At 36.1% G+C, this 24,133-nt stretch overlaps 1 protein-coding gene across 9 annotated transcripts in view; it reads right to left on the bottom strand.

The window, feature by feature from the left end:
* Pde4d (phosphodiesterase 4D) overlaps nt 1-24,133 on the bottom strand; it is a 1,337,035-nt gene that overhangs the window by 487,653 nt on the left and 825,249 nt on the right. Inside the window, exon 1 of one of the 9 annotated variants that reach the window (XM_078016236.1) lies at nt 20,578-21,887. The exons of the other annotated variants lie outside the window; for them this stretch is intronic. Coding sequence (XP_077872362.1) covers nt 20,578-20,624 — 47 coding nt within the window. The 5' untranslated portion in view covers nt 20,625-21,887. Of the gene's footprint in view, nt 1-20,577; nt 21,888-24,133 lie in introns of those variants that run through there. 9 annotated transcript variants of the gene reach the window in all.

Below are 24,133 nucleotides of genomic sequence, written 5' to 3'. Positions count from 1 at the left end.
TCTACTGGCCATTTTGCCTGCCCTAATTATTACACTCACATTATATTTCTTCTTTCTGTGCTGAGTGGAAATTTTTGTTCATTTTTTAAAATCTTGGACCACAAACAAAGGCACTGCTTGGAAGTACACTTTTGTGAGAACCCAGGGAAAAATAAGTGTATTCTTGAGTCTATAATTTTCATATTACAGGTTTTTTAAAAAAGTATTAGCTTTCAATAAGTACAAAAATTAAATACAAATTGGAGGCATATTAACTATTTCATACAAGATTTTAACATTATTTTCCTTAGAACATTCATTGAAAGTATGGCTTGTTAGTGAAAATCTATTCTTCAGTGTGTTTCTAAACATCTAGCCACCTTGAAAATAGTTGCTATAATGCCTATAGCCAAATCCCTGCTTTCCTTTGTGACTACAAGGACTCTTGCTAAATCAGAGCATGGCCAATATCCAGATGCTAAAGGTGCATCCTACAAGTTATTCCTCTCCCTGAACTAGCAGCAGGCGATGGGCATACAGTTCTTTGGAATCTTTCCAAAAAGTGCAGATATTTATAGGTAAAGAAAGAAAAAAGAAATTAGTCAATTTTCTTATTATAGATATAGTTGTCACATGGGAAATACACTGGTTAGAAAAGAAGGTAAAGGCAATAGACAAACTTAAATTGTGGGTAGTATGAAAATTTCCATCATCTATACTCCAAATTACTATGAACAATATATCAACCTATATCAACCTTTATGTACAGAAAAAATATATGGGACAGAAAATACATTTGAAAGTCATAAGAGTTTGCAGTCTACAGAATGGTTTTGTGGGGAAAATACTAAAATTTTCTAAGGCTTTGAGAAAAACTGAACTTCTCTATGTATTTCAACTTCAGTCAGCATAAATGGAACAACTCCACTGGAACTGAGCAGTTTCATAAGCAAATAGTTGATGGTGAGAGCCAGGTTTCTCACTGGTGAAGTAAAAAGTTATAGATGAGTATGAAGAAGAAGAAGACGAAGCAGGAATGAACCATATGGTAATGAATTTTAGTTTTAAATGTTAGGATAGACTCACATATTGATGCAAATTATACACAATAACATGCATATGCTGAAATATGTAAATACTGCAGGTAAGTGTAAGAACAGGGGTTAGCATCCCTACATTTATCCTCACTCTGTCAGCCAAGAAGGACTAGAAGAAATGATACCCAACAACACAGTGGCACAGCTACTTACTAAACATTGGTTTTTTTAATAACATTCTTTGGTGAAAGGAACCAGAATTCACAGGAGAAATGGCTGAATCTAGGATGAGGAAGGAACTAAATTGTTGATAAGCCTCAAACATCTTATAATACCTAAAAATTAGAAAGGGCTCCATAAACAGGAACTTCAGACAATGTATAAGAAAACCCCCACAATTATGGAGGTATATCAAAGTAACACAAGGAGCAACTAACAGGACAACTCCTAAGGCCAAAGCTGCACAAATTTCAGCAACACTATAAACAAAGTACTATTGGATCATATCTTTTTTTTTTTTTTTTGGTATTAGGGATTGTACCCAAGGGCTCTTAACCACTGAGTCACATCCCCAGTCCTTTTTATATTTTGTTTTCTGACAGGTTCTCTCTAAATTGCTTAGATCCTCACTCAGATGCCAAAGCTGGCTTTGAACTTGGAATCTTTCTGCCTCAGCCTCCAGAGCCTCTGGGATTATAGGCATGCACCTTAATGCACAACCGCCTCCCCTACCCTTCACAACATTGGATTATGTCTTAGTGTATGGTATGAAATAAATATCCATGATTCCATCCTGTACATAAATGACTAAGTAAGTAATTTATTTAAATGAATTTAATAGAAAATAAACATATTCTTCTCCACAGGAAATCTTCTATGGAGAAGAATTCCAAATATTTTATGTAGATACTCTGCCTTCGAGGGCATGAGACATAATTCTCTCTTACTTCAGAGTGTATTGTTCATAATGATTTCCTTTTAAAGAGTAAACTATGAAAAATTAGGAAAAATAGTGTCTATACTGGGAAAATTTGATCATAAACCACCTCAGTCTCAGGTTAACATCTTCAGCAAGAATTCATATTCACAGCGTGATGAAAATTGACACTTTACTGCTGTCCACTACCTCTCCCAAACACATAATCCCAGTCTAGACATGAGAAAACATCAGAAAAGAGCAGTTGAAGAACATTCCACAAAATACTTGACTAAGTTAGTCCTCCCTCAAACTGTCAAGATCATCAAAACAACGAAAATATGAGACACTAATATAGCCAGGAGGTGCCTCAAGGGACATAATGCTAAATGTAATTTGTTATCCTGTGCACCTGGAATAGAAAAGGATCATTAGGTGAAAGTAAGCACATCACAGTAAGTGTGAACCTTACTTAATAATGCATTCATATTGGTGTATTAACTGTAACAAAAGTAGCAACCCTTATTGAGGAAAATGCGCATGAATAAATGGAAACTCCTTGTACTATCTTCACGTTTGCTGTAAATCAAAAGTGGTTTTAAAATAAAATGTTTATTTTTAAAAAACTCCAAATGTCTATACATTTAACTTAAACTGGTAAAATTACATAGTAAGGTCTGATCTTATTGATACAAGCCAATATTTAATGCTCTAAAAAAAAAGACAATACTCTTCACATATTATGCTCTATAACCAATGGTTTTTTCTACATTTCTTTAGAAAATTGTAGGTCAGGATACATATTGTCAGTCAAAGCTGGATTAGAATGTTGGGGAATAATAAACAGATGACTCACTTAAAGGAAGGTTTCCTAAAGCTTAGGAAACAATCTATGCAAGATGTGATGTATCTTTTAAGAATTCAGAGAATCAAGAAAAACATGGTGCTCTAAGATTCAACATGAGCAGGACTGAGGATGTAACTCAGTGAGAGGATGCTCGTCTAGCAGGCATGAGGCCCTGGGTTCGATTACCAGTATTGTTAACAACGAAAAAAACAAAAACTGAAGTTTTAAGCCAACCCCCGCCCCCCAAAAAAGATAAATTATGGCAAATTGATAAGATGTTAATTGTTCATAGTTTTTGATCCTTACCAACAATGCGTATCTGTCATCTCTACTTTCCACTGTGGACCCTTGCAGACCATGTCACATAAAATGTTTGTTCTGACAATTAGAACACTAAAACCATCCTGAGGCTTAATCTCTCTTACTGAAGGTACACCAACTAGTTGTATTTCAGATTAGCAGCTACAAAGAACCAGCTTCTTCCAAGTACCAATTCTTCAATTACTGTGTAATTTTCTCTCTTTAATAATCGTAGTCCTTCAATCATCTTATATGGAACAAAGTGTGAATTTGCTTCTTCCCTTGTCATTCTCCTCTGATCCTCTTCAGTTTGTCTGAAGCCCAGCAGTGGGCACAAAACTCCAGCTAAGGTCTGAATGATGTGGGGTAAAGTCCATTCATTACCTCTTTATGTTGGGTCATTTGAGTTCTATTGAGGCAGCCCAAGATGTTCTGTGAAAACTCCAAAATAGATCCCATATTTTACCTTCAAAACCAGATGGCAGATACAAATACTACATTATCTGTGATTACTGTGAATGAGGTTAGCTCATTGTTATTTGGTTGTGACTATCACAGTTGGCCTCCGGGAGACATTGAGTATTCATGTATCACAGAACCCCCTGTGATGACACAGTCAGAGGTGCCCTAAGTCTGGCAAACCCTCTAGCTTTCCCTTAATCTAAAAAAAAGCCACATGCTCTGTTCCAGTTTATATAGTTGTAAAATCAGAGCTGAACATAATGGATACTAAGATTAACTCTCACTGAGATTAAGTCTCAATATTTAATCTGCTGATATTTCCTGGATATCTTAAACTACGTGTATTTTCATGAGAAAGATTACTGTCTATAGAATTAATAAGGATGACATGCAAAATTAACCAATTAATACTTGAAGAACACTTTAAAATTCAGGTACCAAGGAATATATTTTCTAATTTTCATAGAAAATATGTGGAGAATTACAAAATTTTATTTGTAAATTGTAAAAACGGTGCTGGAACAAAATGACTTAATGCAGTTGAGAGATTCCCTTGAATGTTCTTAAAATCTTATTATTGATTCATCTATGTCAATGCTATCAATTCTACAGACCAAGATGTAGATATTTGAGTCATTAATGCTTTCAGAAATATCCAACACTAATAAATATGCAAAAGAAGTCACAAATCTCCAAGAAAAGAAAATGAAGAAATGGATGGTAGGCAAATTTCTAAGCTAACAATGATGTCATTGGTATCAAGAAAGGTGAATAATGTTAATCTTAGGGAGTTTATCTTTGGTGGACTTAGATTAAACAGTACAATTAACAGCTATAGAAATTATAGATCAGAATTAGAGGCAATAAAAACATATTAATCAAGTAGACATGTTAACAAAATAATAGATTAGATGATATTACATTTGAATAAATAAGCCACCTCTCTGAAATATTTTAGTTTGAGTCATTTTTTAAGAGTGACACAGGAATGAAGGAGATTATTTCCTATGATAGACATAAAAGTTCTAAACATGTCATTTCGTTGATGTAAAGCACATTTGCAAAAGGCACTAGGGACCTCAGTTTAAGAACAAGATGCAAGGCTGATGTACTGTTTGCTTCCTGAATTCCATACTCAGCAGTTTGAGAGCACTTAACAGTGATGAATTGGCACAAGAAATTAGGTACTGAAAAGCCATTTCCTTGGAAATGAAACTTTTCTTTTTATTATTTTATCTTTTGCCTGCGTTGATTGAAGTTCTGCAGATGCCAAGGATACAGGAGGACTGGAGAAAGCATATGCAACTCAGATTACCCAAAGGAGATACTCATGATGAGGTTGGATAAAAATAGATTCTGGGGAGAGGAGGGGGAAAGTAGCCATAATCCTCAAAATTCTTTTGATGTGTTATTGCTTTCAAAGCCGTGGATTTTCTTGAGGTAAAGCTGTTTGATGCAGATGGACTCATCTGTCAATCAAGCATCTTTTACACAGAGCCAAGTCAAACACTTAACTATTCCAGGACTGGAATAAAATTCTTAGTGCCAATATGAAACAGCCGATTCATCTACCTAACAAAAGAAATGATAGCAAAATGGAAAAATACAGTGAGCCTTTATGTCTTATAGCCCAGAAATGCATTGTTTTATATTTTATGAAGTTGTTTTTGCATATAAAATGAATGTGTGTGTGTGTGTGTGTGTGTGTGTGTGTGTGTGTGTGATGGTGGAGATTGAATTCAGGGCTTTGTGAATACTAAGCATGCACATGGCCACTGAGCTTCACTTCTATCCCTATTTTATTGTTATTTACTTGAGGTTTTTTTTTTTCTCCTTTTGTTTGCTTAGTTTTATTCTCAAAGGAATTGTTTTAGGGAAAAAATAGATAACAACCATATTACACATGACAGAAAAAAACTTATTTGACCTGGCCTCATAAAGGGAAAGGATTTCCTAAATCCCAGAAGCTCAGGCACTTGTCAACATCTGTTTTCCAGACTGTTGGCCATTTCATAATCATTTTTGTGGATCTCATTTTCCTTATCAATGGAATTTGTGCTTGAAACACTCAAGAGCATTTGGCTCTAAGATTCAGGTCTCTGTAAACATCACAGAAAATTGGATCACCCTTCACTGCTGTCGTCATTACAAAGGTTGTAGGAATCAGGACTCTAAGACACAGTGCCACAATTAACAGTGGAGAAGAAGGCTCAAAGTATGGGAGAAGGCTTCCTTTTAACTTCAAAACCATAACTTGGCAATATAGAACCTTTGTTCATAAAGAACATATTTTTAATTTAGATTATCTTTTTACAAACACAACACATGCAGTATTTAATAAGATTTTAATAAAATCTGGTACATGGACTTTTTTTATTATGAACTAACAATTGTGTTTGTAGTTTTCAAAGAAATTTCCAATATACTTCAATCTTCATGCAAACTTATGGGGAAGGAAAGGGACAAGAAGGAAAACAAAATGTGTAAAATATCTTGAGTATATCAAGTGCTATATATATATATATATATATATATATATATATATATACACACACACACACACACACACACACACACACACATACATATACATATATGGTACTTGATTTACTCAAGTATATATCTACATATCTATATGCTATATATAATTTATAGTATATAATATATACTCAAGTATATATATCTACATATATTATATGTGTATATATATCTTATTTCTCTTTTTTAATACACGTGTAGTCATATATAAGCACACAGAAAGATATATATATTAGGGGATTTGTGATCTTATTCCTCTTGTGTACAACCTTTGGACAAATTTCCTTCTGATCTTATAACCAGAAATAGCTGTGCTTCCTTGAGCTATTGAGTTGTTTACATCTAATGGACTCTGGGATTGATACTTAAGCTTCCTGATTTACTCTGGATTCTAGGAAGCTTATGAAGAACTTCATATTGCATCTAGCATATTCATGGATTTCATGGTCTTTTTCGTACTTAGAAGCTGAGGACTCTCTACCTCCCTTGAGATCTAGACAAAATTGATTTGACTTCTCAACTTCATGACCAGTAAAAGTCTCCAAACTCACCTCCTGATTTCTAAGAATTTCTGGGGGCAGAGCTCATTGACCTCTCTCACCATCTAGAATCCTTGGAATTCCATAGGACAGTTCTACATTGTTCTTCTTTAGCAGATGTTTACTCCTGATGCTCAAACCACCAATACCCCTAAAATCATTTACTCCAAACCTACCTGAGGCTTGAAGTAAGACATATATAACTTAGAGGATTTTTTTTTCTTTCTGTCGCTGGAGTGGGATTTATTCACAAAGTACATATGTTGTTTTCAAGGGTGTTTTCTCCTCTTCCCCTCAACTGTTTAATCATCAGTACCATGAAAAAAAAAATCGAAAGAATCAAGTAGTAGGTTCCATTGACTGAACTCCCACTTCTTGAGAAGAACTGTGCTAAGCATTTTATATAAAATACCTCATTTAATCCTTACAGCAATATGATGGGGTTAGGGTAGGGATTTCAGCCATGGGGGGGGACAGGGATTGTTGTGGGGATTGAACTAAGGGGCACTTGTCAATGGAATTATAAGCTTGTGCCACTGTGCTCAGTTCAGCCTTACTTTTGAAGTGAGGAAAAATAGATGAAAGAAAGTTTTACAGCTGCCCAAGTGCTTATAACTTATCATAGAAGAATAGAAATGCAATCCTGGTTATCTACCTCCAAAGTCCATAAAATCCTCAGGATTTCATAGTTTTTTTTTTTTTTTAAACTGGGTATGATGTAGCAAAATATGTGAAAAAAATGAGAAATTAAAAGACATGAATGTTTGTTCAGCTGATTATATGTGTCAGTTAGAGAAACTCACCAGGCAACAGTAAATCAATCACCATATTGCGCAGTCTTTTGTATTAATGGGACTTCAGAGAAGTAAGCTATCTAGGTCAAAGAACTTTTCATGGGGGTTGTTGCGGGGACTTGAAGAACAGGCAAAGGTTTGGATAGGAAGAGCTGAGGGCAGAAACATCTCATATGGGTACAGGGGGAAACAGTCACCTTATTGGGGAATCATAAGAACTATGTATTGGGAATTAAAGCTAAGTTCAGATGCTTTTAGAAAGAACTTTGAAAGTTAAGTAGGAGAACCAATATGTTAGATCATTCATACATGCCACAAAATCTCTGAATGCATACTACATGGGCCAGGGAAATTTTTAAGAAAGAAAACCCAGAATGCAACAGTCCTTAGGAATTCAGGTCACAATTCTTGAAGCAATTATTGTCAGGGCCCTGCCCATATCCCCTCAGCAATGCTGTGCCTATGGTTTCCCAGTCTAAATGCACACATTATTCCTCTTAAGGCTTGGTTTGTATGCAAATCAGGCTGGAAAGGTAGAAATAAGTGAAGAACAGGAGATGCAGGATCAACTCCTGCTGGTGTTCTCATCCCTTGAGGTAGGACAACTCTGAAGCAAGTTCTTTATTATTTTCAAGAGGCCCTCAGCAGGACTGCCTGTTATCTGACTATGAATGCTCCCTATATTAGATTGTTTTTCTCTTTCTGATCTTACTTCCCTACTCCCCTACTGGTATTTCCTGGAATCACCTCCTAAACATATATTTTCAAATCCATTTGGATTCATATCCTCTGTTTTGAAGGAATCCAACCCCACATGATCCACAGGATACCTTTAAGAACAACTAACCATGGCAGAGCACCTGCAGGCTTGGAGCTATTTTAAGCACTTTATGTATATTACATTTCATCCTCATACTGGCCTACGAAGTTAAAACTACTGTAATCCCCATTTTGAAAATGAGGAATTTGAGAGGTTAAATAACTTGCCCAGTGTCAAAATCAGATTTTATCCAAACAATCTGGATCCAGGTTCTGTCTCTTAGTTGGTATGTAGACTGCCTCTCTGCACATGGGAAAAAACTATTGTAGAAATGAAAATGGTGCTATTGGAAGTATAAGGATACCCAATAGAATAGAATAAAGGTTTAACCCTACTCAGAGTTCAGAAAAGGCCAAACAAATCAAGACCTGATGGGTTACCAGGGGTTTTCCATGGCAAAAGGTAATCAGGTAGAAGTACATTCCAATGCAAGGTCCACTGGGTAGTAGAGTAGTGTCTTTAGATACTATTGAGTCTATAAAAGGACTTGGAGCAAGGGGTAGAGGAGTCTTGGTACAGGGTTATTGGCCAATTGAGATCCAGTTTCCCCAGCCCTTTCTTCAAAAGCACAACATTTATGTAAAGCTCTCATCAACAGTAATCATATCATTTTATTTATTATGCCACTGCCAAAGTATAAGCTGTGAAAAAGAAATAATAGAAACTTAAGTGTATATTATTAAGTGGAAAAAAAGCCAATATGGAAAGGTTATATAATGGACGATTTCAGTTATATGGCATTATAGAAAAGGAAAAACTCTGGTGATGTTAAAAATGCTGCAGGGGAATAGCACAGGGAGGGATGGGTAGGTGGAGCATCGGGATTTTTAGGGTAATGAAACTATTCTGAATGACACTCTAATGACTGACGCATATCATCATACATTCGTCCTAAATCATACAATGTATACCACCAAGAGTGAACCATAATGTCAAATCCCTACTGGGTGATTATGATGTGTCTATACAGATTTAGTTGTAACCAATATACCACTCCTGTGGGGATGTCTGCAATGGGTGGCCATACATCTGTGAGAGCAGGGGGTACATGGGAAATCTCTGTACCTTTGCTCAATTTTGCTCTAAAATCAGAGTGTATACATGCACATATGCATCTGTGTATGTGTGATTGTAACCACTATATTACAGAACATATATTTTAAAAACTCAAATATATGGAGCTGTTGTTGTAGCTCTGAGGTACAGTGCTTGCCTAGCATGCCTAAGGCACTGGGTTTGATCTTTCGTACCATCTAAAAATAAATAAATAACATAAAGGTATTGTATACATCTACGACTAAAAAAATTTTAAAAAATATCAACTGTATGATATATATTCTAGAATACTAAGGGAAGTAACACTGACACTAACGACAGTTGGCACTTACACTAAAATATTAGAAAGGCAGAGACCAGATGAGACAGGGACTTATGCTCTATTATATAAAATACAGAGACAATACATTTTTCTTGGCAAATGAACAGATATTATGGAGATGATTTTTAGAGCTTAGTTTGACAGTCTATAAGCTATATGAGAATACAGAACAACCACATGGGGAAGCTGGTCTGTGTCCAAGGACCATATCATGTGATGAAAAGCAACATTTATAAGTGTTATAAATGCAGACATCGACATAACTAAGCATCAGAACCCAGCTGCAGTGCTAATTTATAGACTTTTGTCTTGCTAAATAAATAAAACATACATATATTCAAAGAAAGAAAGATTCCTATATAAAAGTGAATTATTAGTTTTGAAGAAATAGCATCTAAGATAACTTGGAGAAACAGCATTTGAATTTTCATGTTAGACACAATTCAGTGAGATGGCAGATTGCACAAAGTCAGCTAAAGTCTCCTCAGTGTCAGAAAACAAGATGTGAGGTAATTATTTATGCTGAAGGTGACAATTTTTATAGAAATTTTACCTGTCCAAAACTTGAACTGTATCCTGAAAAATTAAAATTAATCTTTAAAGCACTAAATTTCAGGGACATAATTCTGGAAAAGTAATTTTTTCCCCTAAAGCATTTATTAAGTACCTACTGTGTGTTGAACACCATGCTAGGAACTATAATGATGCAGGACTTGGGTAAAGGTAAGACAACCTGTTAAGATGAAATCCATCTGGCAGGAGGTTGACACTAAGTCAACATGGTGGGAGGCAGCAGCTCACAAGGGCAGATGGTTCTCCTTGAGGCTTGGGAGCCGAGGGGCATGCACTAGTCTACAATTCAAACTTATCCCAAGGTATTTTTCTGGTATGTTCTGAAAATTTCCAAAATGTGATATAAAAAAGGCAGTTTGGTCTTCCAACCTACCTATAGCTAATGATCTGCCGTGGGGCAGTTAGATTGCTCTAGGCAACCTGGTTAACCATTCACAGATGAGTTTCTACTTACTAGTTCCTTACTGAGTGACAGGTGCTCTTTTAAACACTGACTGCTTTTCTCATTTAATCTTTATGGCCACCCTATGAAATGAGAACTATTTATTGTCTCCATTTTACCAGTGGGGAACCTGAGTCACAGAGATGTTAGATGATTTGGGGGAGGATTTTAAAAGATAATGCCTGTGAAAAGTTTGGTCTACATGTGTCATTAATTAGCTCTCCAGTGTTGTTGCTATTATTATTATCTTTAATTTTTTACAGCATAAGTTCCCATGGCATAATTGTAACATTATTTGAAAAATGTAAAAGAATATCTAATTAAATTATCCCACAACCAGAATTCTTTTTGCTACATATCCTTTTTCTTCCCTGCTCAACCTTTTTTTTTTTTTTTTTTGATATGGAGGATTGAACCCAGGGACAATTAACCACTCAGCCATATTCCCAGGGGTTTTTTTTTGTTTTGTTTTGTTTTGTTTTGTTGCTGTTGTTGTTGTTTCTGTTCAGACAAGGTCTTACTAAGTTGCTAAGGCTGGCCTCAAACTTGCAATCCTCCTTCCTCAGCCTCCCAAATTGCTGGGATTATAGGCATCTACCACCACACCCAACATTATTTAACCTTTTCTTTGCATACACTCATTCAGGAAAAGCATAGAAAGTCCCTATTAAGTGCAACACTGTGCTGGATGTGGGGTACAGAGTAGAACAAAGTCCCTTAGATGGTGCTCTCATGAATAGCATAGAATTATTTGTTACTAGGAAATCACCAAGCCTCACCTGGACACAGATAGTTCCTTGAAGCAGAAAGACATGCAGTGATGGCCTTGTAGCATGTGATAAGCCTTTTGAATGGTGACATCTTGATCAACCTTAATACTTAACCTCCCTCATAAAGCAAATCTTGCATGGATGACTTTCTAAAAAATGAGAATTTTCAATAAATACTTTTCTTCTTTTAGAATTCAAACAATACAAATGATTAAGATCTCGATGCTTTGCAGTGATTTGTACAAGCCTCTGCCCCTGCTCTCAATAACAACATGGTTGCCTCAATTTGCCTATGAACAGCTTAAAGGTTTTCATTTCTTCTTTAGAATATCAAGGGATCTCATCAGTATGCTAGTTATTGGTTTGAAATTTACCAAGCAAACTAAAACATGGTCATTGATAATAAGAACTTCACACCACATCATTTCTTTAGATTAGATGGAGCTAGATGAAGCAAGGGCTTGAGACCTTCACCCAGAGAGTGGTGGGGAAGACAGGAGGGATGCAAACACTGTAGGCTGGATATGTTTTCTGAATTACCAGGGGTGTCAACATTGATGGCCACAGCACTGCTGTCTTACCTAGGAAAACAGCTGCTATTTAAAATTAGAATTTTGTGAAGAAAGAGTTAGGCAAAATACTCACAGCTAAGAGGATAAGGGTTTTCTAAAAGAGGAGCAAATGCTTCAGAAAAGCATTAGAGCTCTGTCTTGGCATAGTTTGTAGATCAATGTACTGTTTCTCTGAACTACCTCAATTTGAAATGCAACTGAATCCAAACAAGAAAAAAATGAATAAATCCATTAGGTAAAATATAGTGTCATTTTTTTTTAGCACTATAGCAATTATTTTGTCAATCTCCTCACCTTCAAATTTGGAAAAGGAAAACATGGACGCTCATGGAAGAGGAAGAATGAAGTCCCTTTATGAGTGACCAGGACTGCTTGGTACTATTTAGTTTTGGAGCCACTGCAGAAATCCCACAAAGAAAGCCCTGTATAAAGCAGTGGTGAGCCCCCACACTGGGAGTATTAAAAAAAGCAGCTCTGTTGACCCCAGAGAAAGAGCTAATGATTAAAAGAGATGAAATCCATTTATAATATCTGCTAAACTCTCAGTTCCTTCCTCCAGGGTTTATTATTGTGGCCTATAAATTATAAGGATATTTAATAATACCCTTTAATTAATATCTTATATTTGTCATCATTCCCTCTGAGGTATCAAGGCAAAATAAAAGAGGTTTAAAATTTTTAATTCAACTAGGTTAGCCAGTTCTGGTTAAAGTCATATTAGGCTTTGTTATTTTCAGTAAGATTCCCAGGGAATGGTGACACTTTCAAGTAAACTTCACAAGGGTTTTGAAGAAATCTTTGTGAAAGCAGGTTACATATATATGGACTTGTGACATTCTAACATAAACCACAGAAAAGTTCCTGCTAAAAAAGTGAGCAAAGCTGAATCATTTTGCCTTTTCTTTTCCCCACTGTGATTTTTATTCATTTGAAGATAAAATTCAAAGCAAACATCTTAGAACTTCTGTTTGTCACCCAAGAATTATTTCCAGGCAGCATGGGAAACCTTACATTTCCAAAATCAGGTCATGCAATCTAATTAATATGTTCATAAAAACAGTCTCTATCACTACCAAACAGAAAACAACATCAACAATGAAATCAGCTTGGGGTTCTTCAGAATCCCCAAAGGCACAAGCAATAGAAGAAATTCTAATCACCAAATAATTCCTCATTTAGAAATTAAGAACTATAATATTTCCATCTCCTCTCTATCACTTTTCCCTGACATAATACTTTCTGTAAACAATATTAAAGCAAGGTAAACATTCTTTATTGACTTGGCATGTTGGTTGGGTATCACTGAACATTCTCAACTCTGATACCTCTAATACTTTCCCCTTTAGTGGCCTCTTTAATTGCCCACAGTGGTTCCATTACTCTCCTAAGTCCCCCACCTACTCTTCTATGGTCCTTCCACATGACCTTGAATTCTACTTCCTAGAGAAAATAGAAGCCAGGAGATGGAAACTCCCTCTGGTTCTCCTTCCATCTACTTAATCCTAATCTCTATGTAGTCTGCATCCATCCTTTGCTTCCCCCCTTCTATCCTGGGGTAGTCATGTCCTCCACTAGCCTTCTAGCTCTGTGTCAGGGCACTTTCTTCAGGAATGCCCAGACATTCCCTCCAACCACTCCCCAAGGTATTAATGATAACAACTAATTCTCAATTCCATTGAATATATTTTTGCTCTATCATTTCTAAACTTCTTTAAGGTATTTGAATCAAGTCAGTTAAGTTGCATCTTCTCTTAGATTCCATACCACTTGGAATATATCTGTATTAACCTGCACGCAATTATATTGTAATTATTTGTTTCTACAGCTGTTTTTCTCATCAAGCTACAAGTATCTCCAAGACAGGCCTCTTTTTTATTTATCTGGACATTCCTTATGCTTAAAAGAATCAGTATATCCTACCTGTTCTAATATGATTCATTAAGAATGATATTTTTCAGCAACTGAGATATCGAGCTATTTTATAATTAATATATTTCTTGGACCCTTATCTCTGACTTCAGATAATGTTAATATTTTTTAAGTACACAAAAAATAAATTGGAAAAACCTATACTCAGTTGAGCATTTTGAAGAAAGTAATAATGATGGCAGCAAATCCCAAAATTGTACGTTTTGGTTTTTGTTTTTTGGTTTTTTTTGGTCAGCGAAGTATTCTCAAAAACATTTCACCTGACCATTGGAAAGTAAAGATGGAGCATCAAAGCAGTGCCAGGGCTGGTTTGGACATGGCCCAACAGCGCCCCACGGAAATAGTGAATTGAGCTGACCCCAAATACCTGCCCAGAGGAAGGAGCGCCTTTTGCTTTGTACAGAGGCTCTGCCCATTCACCAAGCACCACAGTTTGCATTTCTTATTCATCAGCTCAAAATGTGTCAGCTCTTCTAATGTATCTGGGCTGAGAAGCACCTTTTACTAATTCACAGAAAGAACTCTACCTGCCAGAATGGCCCTGAGAACACAGTTCACTGCAAATTGCTTGTAAAATTTCTCATTCTGAGAAAACAGAAAAAGCTGCTGACATAGACTAAGTACAGGTCAGAGTTCTAACATCAATAGGAAGAGCTTCTCAAGGGAAGGCCACTTACATTTAGTAGGTATCCTACATACCTACCCAATGTGCTAAATGGCAGAGTGGACCTGATTATTTTCTCAGTTTATTGCTAGTCTATTTTCCAGGAGGCCTCTGGAAAGAGTACTGAGGCATCTGCCACAGAAACAATATAGTAGATTAAAAAGATATTGGGCTTTCAAATCAGGATTGACTTGGTTTTGACTGAGTCAGCTTCTCTAACTAATAGAAATGTGACCTTGAGCTCTTAAACTCTGTGATAACAGGGATACTTCTAAGGAAAGTCCCTCCTTTCCTTAGAAAGTATTGCTGTCATCAAATGATGTAATTCTCGTGAAAACACTGGGATGCATCTAGGGTTCATCCTTGACCCCTTCAGTGATATATAAATTAGTTGGATTTGTTACTTATATTTTTAAAGAATTCATTCAAGTCCTATTAGTATGCCATTGTTAACACCATAATACATTATTATTTCCAATGTTCTATGAGTTTTTCTTTAATAATCCACTCTTTAACATAAAAGAGTAAAATATCTGCTTCCATGGTTTTCAACAGAAAAATGAAAGTTCAGAGCACATTCACAAGGTCACACAAAACATTAACACCAGAATTAGATTAGAATTAAAAACCCAGAATTGCGCCAATAACCTGATTATATAGAATCCAGATTATCCATCAATATTTGACACCAATTATATATATATATATATAAAAATACATGTATATACTATACCTCTCCCTCTCTATATATAATATATATCAAATGTATATATATGGATCCATATATAATTTTAAAATACACATGTAAAATGCATATATATATACATATATATGTTATTTTTAAATGTACATATAATTTATAAAATTTTACAAGACATATAGCCCCTGGTTGAAATATATTGTCTTGGAATGTATTTATGGGCTGCTACTTCTCAAGCAACTTGAAATACCATCCAATGTTCCAAATGGTTATGAGTTGTAGTCACTAATGTGTAGCTGGGAGGTGTTTTTGAACTATTATTTAAAAGACAGGAGGGGGCTATTGCAATACAAAATATTAATGAGCATTAACTTTTGTGGGACTTGGCTAAAGGCGGCGGAGGAGGGAAGGGTTGGATGAAAAGGAATTTTCAACCCATGACAAGAGAGAAACTGGTTGTTAAGGTCCCTTAGGTTCTTCTACAGTTTGGAATTCTGAAAGACCTTCCCTTTGCAATGACTTTCTCTGAGCCTGAAGACCTCAGCATTAATGGAAATAACATAATAATAGTTCATGAAAAGACATGAAGGAAAAAGGGATAAAAAGTGAGGAATTAAATAGAAGTTAAACATCCCAATTTCTTAGCTGACAATTTTCGTATGATGGAAAAAAATTTTTTTCCTTTTCTTTCTTCCTTTTGTGGGGATTTTTTTTTTTATGATCTCCCCAGATTGGGTCACCCACTTAGCCCACTAAGGATGTAACCTGTCAACAGATTAAAGTACATAGACTAATTTACTAGTCTATAAATACTGCTGGGACTAAAAATTATACTCAATTTCTATAAATGGTGGGCACACTAGTATTATTAGTGGCAACTTTTCTCCTCTATCATACCATTCCTAATTAAATTTATCTTAAAAACTTAAACATAAAAATATGAATTTAAATATTTTGATATTTAAATTCTAGCAGCAAAATAGAAAGCCAAACATTAAAGTCTAGTAGGGTCAAATATTATACAATGGAAAAATCTGTGTTGTATTTTATCCAAACTTAAATTTCTGCTTTATACAATGTGCTGACTTTCCTAATGAGCCCTAAGGACTGGTGCATAATTATGAGTCTAAACTTTATTGGCCAAAAGTGTTGACAATTAAATGACTTTGTCTAATAGGATTAAATCCATCTAGAACTCTGACATTCTCTGAGCCTGAAGACCTCAGGACTTTAGAATTCCTGGGTAGTTCTGTCACTCAAGGAAGAGAAGTAAGTTCAGCTGGCCTGCAATCTCATGAGAAGATAAGCAGACTTTCAATGGATTTCAGGTTGACTAAAATGAGCAGAAGTCCATTATTTTGCATGAGAAATAGTATACTCTGCCCTTCAATGCACACACTGTGATCAAACCTAACATTTTCATCACACTAAAATTCAAATAAAACCTGATTATTACATTAGACAAAACATAAATTCTGGAAATTGTACTTCTGGGTTGAATTTCTATAGAGTTAATGTGTGGAGAGATTATAACTCTTAAAAATGAGATCGATAGTGTTCAGATAGGAACATTTGTGTCCTCACTAAAAAGCAGGCCAACTTGCCTTTCTCTGAATATTTACTCATTGGTTAAGTTATTTGAAATATATAAACAGATATATAAATGTTATATTGAGAGATTGATTTTTATCTTGTTTTAATCTATAAAATATTTATATCAAACAAAACAAGCTAGTTTAGGAGTTGAAACCTGGGTCTTCAGAGTGACATCTGAACTGTGACCTGTTAGACTAAGCTTTATGGGACCTGGATCTTTGGAAGGGACAGTTCAACAAAGTAAAGTCAGGGCCTAGAAAGAGAAAAAAAAATGATTCAATATTGAGCTAAATACCACAATCTTCCCATTTTTGCCTCTTGATGGGAATCAGCGGTCAGCATCACAAAAAGTTTGATAAAATCATTTAGCTATCTGGCCCTCAGAAAATTAAACCCTAAGTACCAACTAAGTAAATAATTAATCACCATCCAAAATCACTTTCCCAAAACCTTCTTCGAGGGCACCCTGAGTGCAGCACTAAACAACCTCCCCTAGTAGTGCCCTTTGGCTTCAATTTTCCATTGTCTTCTCTCTGAATTGTTTGAATCCATCATAAAAAGGGATACAAAGATATTCAAATAAAATGTCCTCCTAAATTTTACAACTTCAACATCATTCGAAAGGACCCTGATGTTTTGGGCATTAAATTACATTTTTACAAATCAGATTGTGCAAAGGGCAAAAGCTGCGAACATGTTACACTATATTGTGTCATTCCTGATAGACTCTTCTTACATGTGATTCAATGTTATGAGGCTTCTAAAAGGTCCTCTTAATTGTTGCTAAAGGGAATTTAAATTCCTAGAAAGCTGACTTGCATTTTCCTTCTTTTGACCATGCAAGGCCCATTTCTGAATTGCCAGGCTACCATTCTATTCTCACAACTAGCCAGAAGAAAACATAGGCACTATATAGTACTTGTTTACCCAGTGAGGCAAACCCTTATCTTTGTTTGGTTTGGCAATAAAAAAAAGACTGAAATGTGTAATGGAAAGAAGCCTTTGCAGTAAAATCCTCCAGCAAATACTTCTAATGTAGCTTCAAACAAAAACGACACATTCTTCATACCACTGTCTTAGCACTTAAGGGGCAGTGTTCTATTAAGCTGAGTAATGGGACCACTTATTAACTTTAACGTGTAACCAATACACAATGAATTTGTAATATGATTGTGCAATTACCAACACACCAGCCTGGGGGCAGGAGGAATGAGAACTATTTGAATCACTACCTCTGATGAACTTTTGAAGACTACTCCAGACTTGGTAAGTCTCAATTTTTTCTCCACTTTGCTTCTAGAAAAGCAGAGGAGAACAGAGCCAGAAAACGCATCTCTAAACTCTTTTCAGAGGTAAACTAGGGCTCTTGACACCAAAGTACAACTCTTTAACATCCTTATTATGCCCTGCCGTTATTTTATTTCCACCTTCTGATCTGCACCTCCATGAAGAAAGAACTCCATGAAAGAATAAAGAAAGGGGGAGTCTTTGGATGTGAAAAGGAAACAACCTGGCAAAACCTTTCTTAGCAGGAACATTTAAGAATGGAATCTGATACAACAGGGATGCTTACAAAGAGAAGGAAGGTTTCCAGTCAACAAACATCTAGAATCTCTTTCTGCAGTACTGAAAGGTGAGGTTATAAATAAGAGAAAAATAACAACAACTAGGGAAGTTGAGAACCAAGCACAACACTAACTGGGTCACCTGGAAAAACACCACTACCTTTTTCCTTTGAGTCCAACTCTCATTGATGGATGCTTCTGAGGGGTCCAGAGAAGAACACACATACATAACATTCACACTCCACACTGGCTCAGCTTGGCTACAACAATAACAAACTGGTACATCATGCAGTAAAATGGATGAAGGCTCACTAGCTCCAGGCACAAAATAAACAACCAGGACACTCAACTTCTCTATAGTTTTGAAACATATTGTATTACAGATCCAGAGATCATGAATAAGCAAATCTGCATTCTTTCCAACACTAAAGAGTTGAATAAGTCATTTTTCCCAGTCCAAAGCAAAGGTAAGGTTAAAGCAACAGAATACAAGGTGTTTACAATGTTAAGCATTCAGAGAGTACATGCATCGTACCTATTGCAACATAAACAAATGGACTCGAAAAAACAATAGGACTTGGGCAGGGAAAAACTGTTGCTTTATAGCTAGGTACACTTTATAGAAATGAGTAAGGCAATTTTTGGGTCTAAGAATTCTTAAGAGGCGTGACATTAATCTTAAAGAAAGGCATAAAGAACAGAAGGAAAAACATCGGAAAAAAAGCCTACTATGTGCCATGGACTGCGAGCAGGACGGTTTAATATCAGGATTAAAGGCTTCTAGTGTGAAATTTTCTGTAGGAATGTCAAGGCCCTATTGCTGATGTCTGCCCCTCACTAACAGGACAAGCAAGGCGATGACACCAAGCTGCCACTGAGTGGGGAGCTCTGGTGATGCAGTTGGCAGTGGGCCACTGAGGTTTGCAGGCATGCCATCCAGATTCCCTCCCAAGCACTTTAGAGACCAGGGACAGTGGACGTGGTCAGTTGAGAAGGAAGATACGCCATAAGGTTGATTCTGGATGTCTCTGGTGTTGATAGAAGATGAGCACCTACCTAGACTGATAGGATGACTCCAACCTTTGTCTGCAATGGACTTTTAGCTGAAAGCCAAAACCTCTAAAACAAAACAGCAGGTGATCTTGGTGGTGCCTAAGCTATTAGGGGATTTTTATTTAAGACACTGTCATAAAGCAGCTGGAAACCCCTCGAAAAACTGTATTCACATATCTACTGCTTATCTGGAGTCCAGCTAAAATATTTACCTGGGAAACACTTTGAAAATCAGACACAGTATCCCAAATAACCCATGTTCGTAAACACAAATATTTACAATGTGCCTTTATTATGCATTTACAAAGTTTCTCCTGTAAGAGATTGAATCTAGACCACCCTAGAGGTATAATAAAAACAAGCAATTTTTAAAATAATGGACTTTGCTCTTGTAATATTCTCAGAAACTAGTTCCTATACACATATAGACAAAAATTCCAACAAGAAATGGTTCAAAATAGCACATGTCCAAGGACTTTAATGCATTGCCTTGAACCTTAATACATAACCAAATATCCAAAACTAAGCAAGTTCTGTAAGAGTCTGAGCACTTCATGATTCATGTACTAGAGTTCTACTGGAATTCTATTGGTTCATGATAGTAGGAATATTTCTTGAATAGCTAAAATCATCTTAAATGAAAGGGACGAACACATCTAAGAATTATTTTAAAATCAACTCAAGTTAAATTTCCCTTAACCTTCTTTTAGAAATCCAGACCAACTGATATGAGATGTCAGAAATTTAGGAGTGCCCTTCCCCAGGGACTTTTCAAAGAAACACAGATAAAAACAAATCCCAATCCTCACCTTTTCTGTTAATAGGTTGCCATTCTCTCAGCTTTTTTCTTTTCTTTACCATGAAGTGTTAATAATTGTAAGTGGCATCATACTTGATTTCTTATTTGAAATACTTTATATTAACAAGTAAGTTTTTTATTGCATAACCATTACTTTCTCAGACACATTTGGTATTTTATATGTTTGACTTCTCATTCTCACTTGATAACAGCATTCTTGTTCCAGACAAATTCTCATCTGGTAGCTGTCATGGAATTTTAGAATTCTGAGTTTTACAAACTAAAGGGGATATTGATTACTTACCATATCCAGGAATGCCTTCTAAAGGGAAAATTATTCACGTGCATCATGTTCGCAGATCTTCTGTCATTAATATTTTCCTTGTCTCCTTTGTTACATGTAGTGATTTTCACAGATGAATTCCAACTCTCTTGTTTGAGCAGCTATCATGGGCAATTATTGCAACAAGTATTGATTTCCAAAAAAAAATATATATATATATATCCCCCCCAAAAAAGAAAGAGCAACAACAAAAGCCCTTCCAGAATTTGAAGAAAGAAACATCACAGAGCACTGCAGGTATGGGTCCATCCATTTAGGTTCCACTAGTAAGTCAATACATTTAAAATAACCAGTCCAACTGCTAATCCTAAATGATGGCAAATATTGTCCTGGTAAAATCCAGCTGCCTTGAGTATAAATTAATGCATCCTTTGAGGAAGGACTATGGAATGTGGGAAGAAAGGAGTCAAAAGACAGTTTCTTGTTATCCTTGTTAAAGAAGTGTTAGAAGGAAAATGGAAAACTTCAGGCTGCTTTGCCATGCTGTCCTTTAGAAATGAATATTGCTTTTTCTTCTTTCTTAGGCACATATTCATGTGTGGTCACTTTAACGCAGTGCTACTGTCTAAGACGTGTCGGACAAAGACCTGGGCAGAGGGGCTAAAAATCATGTATAATTAAAGCCAACTTCTTCAAATCTCAGAATTGCTGGTCTCCACTGCAAAAGTAGGAAGGCAAAGAGTAATTTCTGCTTTGTAGGATAGGATTACCACTAGCTACCATCATGACTTCAGAAGGTGCTGTCGTGATGAAATTCATTTCTGCTGCCTAACCCCATAATAAAGCTGTCTGCTCTCTTTAAGTAAAATGACTAAGCTATTGATCCTTTCACTGCAGAAATTCCCTTTAATCTGTTATTAAAACCATGTGTGGGCTTTTAATATTTTTGCCTTGTAAAGAAAATGAATTTCACAGCTGCAAGTCAGACGTGGTCTAAGAATTTCTTCCCCCACTGTCTTTCTCTTCTCTTTGCTCTCTCTTTCCGTTTTTTTCTTTACCCCAAATTCAGTTTCCCAATAAATGTCATTTACTCTGATGCTCTGATAGCTTCTGAAAGATTCTCATGCCCAAGCTATACAGACCTTGCATGCTTTTAAAACACAATGGCAACAGGCTCCTGCTGGAGTCCCCCAGCGCCGAATTTCCAGCAGAACCTTTGGAATCGTCGCAGCCGCCTTGTCTGCCCTGCGCTGTGCCGCCCCAGCTCTGAGGAGCTCAGGACACTTGCAGGCTCCCTGGTACTGTACATTAACTCTGCAGCAGCCCTGCTCGGCTGCAGACTGCTGCCTGACAGGGGATGTGCTGGCGTCAAGGGGGCCCTCTAGGTGGGTTCCCAGACACTGCAGAGTGGAGCGCTCCCTGCCAGCCTCCAAAGGAGAGTGAGTAAAAGGGGTTAAAGGAAGAGCTCACCCGCCCTGGAGGAGCAGATTTCTTTCAGTAAGTAATTACCAAGCAAGAAAAGCTAAACAGCAAGAAACCTGTAAATAACCTCACAGGGAAATGACACCTTAAACAGATAGATATTATTGTGGAGGTAGGGTTTTTTTTTTATTTGTTTTCCATCTTATCCAATGAATATAAAGGGAATAAAATAATTGACAAATGACGAGATCTGTTCAACTCAGCTCTTTTAAAAAAAGAAGAAGAAGAAGGAAAAGAACAAAAATATGGGAGGTGGGGAAGACTTGCTTATTCCATTGGTAACCTTTTAGCTATAGAGGTTCACATTCTGATTTTGGACAGGAAATCCTGTGGAAGCCAGTTCTGCAGAAGTCAGTTAGACTTAAACTGCAATTGCGCATGCCATAAAGCTGCTTGTTTGATTAGGGGGTGTGTAGATTGGTGGAGTGCTGAGATAAAACATTGTAAGGCTTATAGGTGGTATTTTGTATTTCCTCAAGCTTGCCCCTTTGTTGCAAAAATTCTGTTCAATAATCCCCTGGAAGCACCCCATCACTGTTGATGCCATTTTGGAGAAGAATAAAAGAGTAAACTCTTCTAATAGTAGGTTGGCACTTAAATGGTGTTTGTTTGAAATCTGTAAGAGAATGGGCTTTACAGTAGCAGTGTATTCAATATTAATGTATCACTTTTAACTTGAGTATTTAAAAATGATGCTATGCAATTGCTTAATATTAAATGGAATACTGGCAACACTTAATATATCATGCCATTATCTTCAGTTAGGATTTCCCCAGTGAGATCCTGTCATTTCAGAAAATATTATTCAGGGTTGGGGGGAGGGGAATTTCCCATAAATTCAAAGAAAGAATAATATTTAGTTTTGAAAACTGCTATAGTTTGATCAAACTATGATCCTAGTAGTTTCATCATTCCTGGGAGGAGGAAGAATTGGTTGATTCTTTTAAAAGCAGTTTGAACTTTAGGTTTGCAAAGATGGCACCACAGCACAAAGGAACATGAGAATATTACTGGGAATATTATTGCAAAATCCTAATATTTCACTGGGATTTCCTGTAGATCAAACCATATCCTCCCACCTGATTTCTGTGAAGAAGCTCAATCTCTTCCATAAGATCATTTGTGATCTGATCCAAAACACTTTAGCCTCAATTTTTGTTTTTGTTATTGTTGTTTTATAATACACTTTTTTAGTTGTAGATGGACACAATACCTTCATTTTGTTTATTTATTTTTATGTGTTGCGGAGGATTGAATCTAGTGCCTCACACATGTGAGACAGGTGTTCTACTACTGAGCCACAACCCCAGCTCCTCAATCTGTTGTATTTTTAAAGCTATAATGTTTGGAATAAAACATCAGATAGTAACTCAAATTTTGGTATTACACAGATATTTAAATACTATTATTTAAGAGGTAGAAGCACTGAAAATGTCCCAAGCCCTGTTCTAAGAGCATCACATGACTGTTTCACTCCTCATCACAATACTATTAGGTAAGGACTGCTATTAAATGAGAAAGTTGAAGTGCTCAAATGTTAGGTAGCTCAGTAAAAGTCAGCACCTAGAAGAGTCACCATTTGAAATAAGAAAGCGTAGCCTGCATGCATTGACACTACATTCTAGTACCTCGGTGACAGTAATCATACCACCCTGCATTGGTCCTATGCTTCCTAACTAAATTCCTTTTATGAGTATTAATTTAACCACACAGATGCATGCTGAGGAGAGTAAAACTTTTATCATGACATTTTGGAGATGATGTATAAAAAGATATTATTAGTTCATTGCCACACACCATGCAGCAGAAGACCTAGTAGAGAATTTAAATTACTTCAATCTGCTTAGTTTTCTTTGATGATAATGATATGGACACCCATCTATTTCAAAACCTACATATACTTCTTGCATTATGTGAGAGAGTAGATCTCTATAAAAATTAGTAAAATGATGTAGAAATATATTTTCCATTTAATTAGCAGTATTTATTTGTCCTTTCTTTTTTTTCAGTCCTTTATATTCCCTTTTGCTTGTATGCCAAAGGTTACCTATCATATTACCATATAATAGCAAAAATACCTCTGAATCTTTCTCAA

Source organism: Ictidomys tridecemlineatus, chromosome 1, assembly GCF_052094955.1.
Source record: "Ictidomys tridecemlineatus isolate mIctTri1 chromosome 1, mIctTri1.hap1, whole genome shotgun sequence".
Classification (NCBI taxonomy): Eukaryota; Metazoa; Chordata; class Mammalia; order Rodentia; family Sciuridae; genus Ictidomys; species Ictidomys tridecemlineatus.
This window is presented reverse-complemented; position numbering and strand designations above follow the sequence as displayed.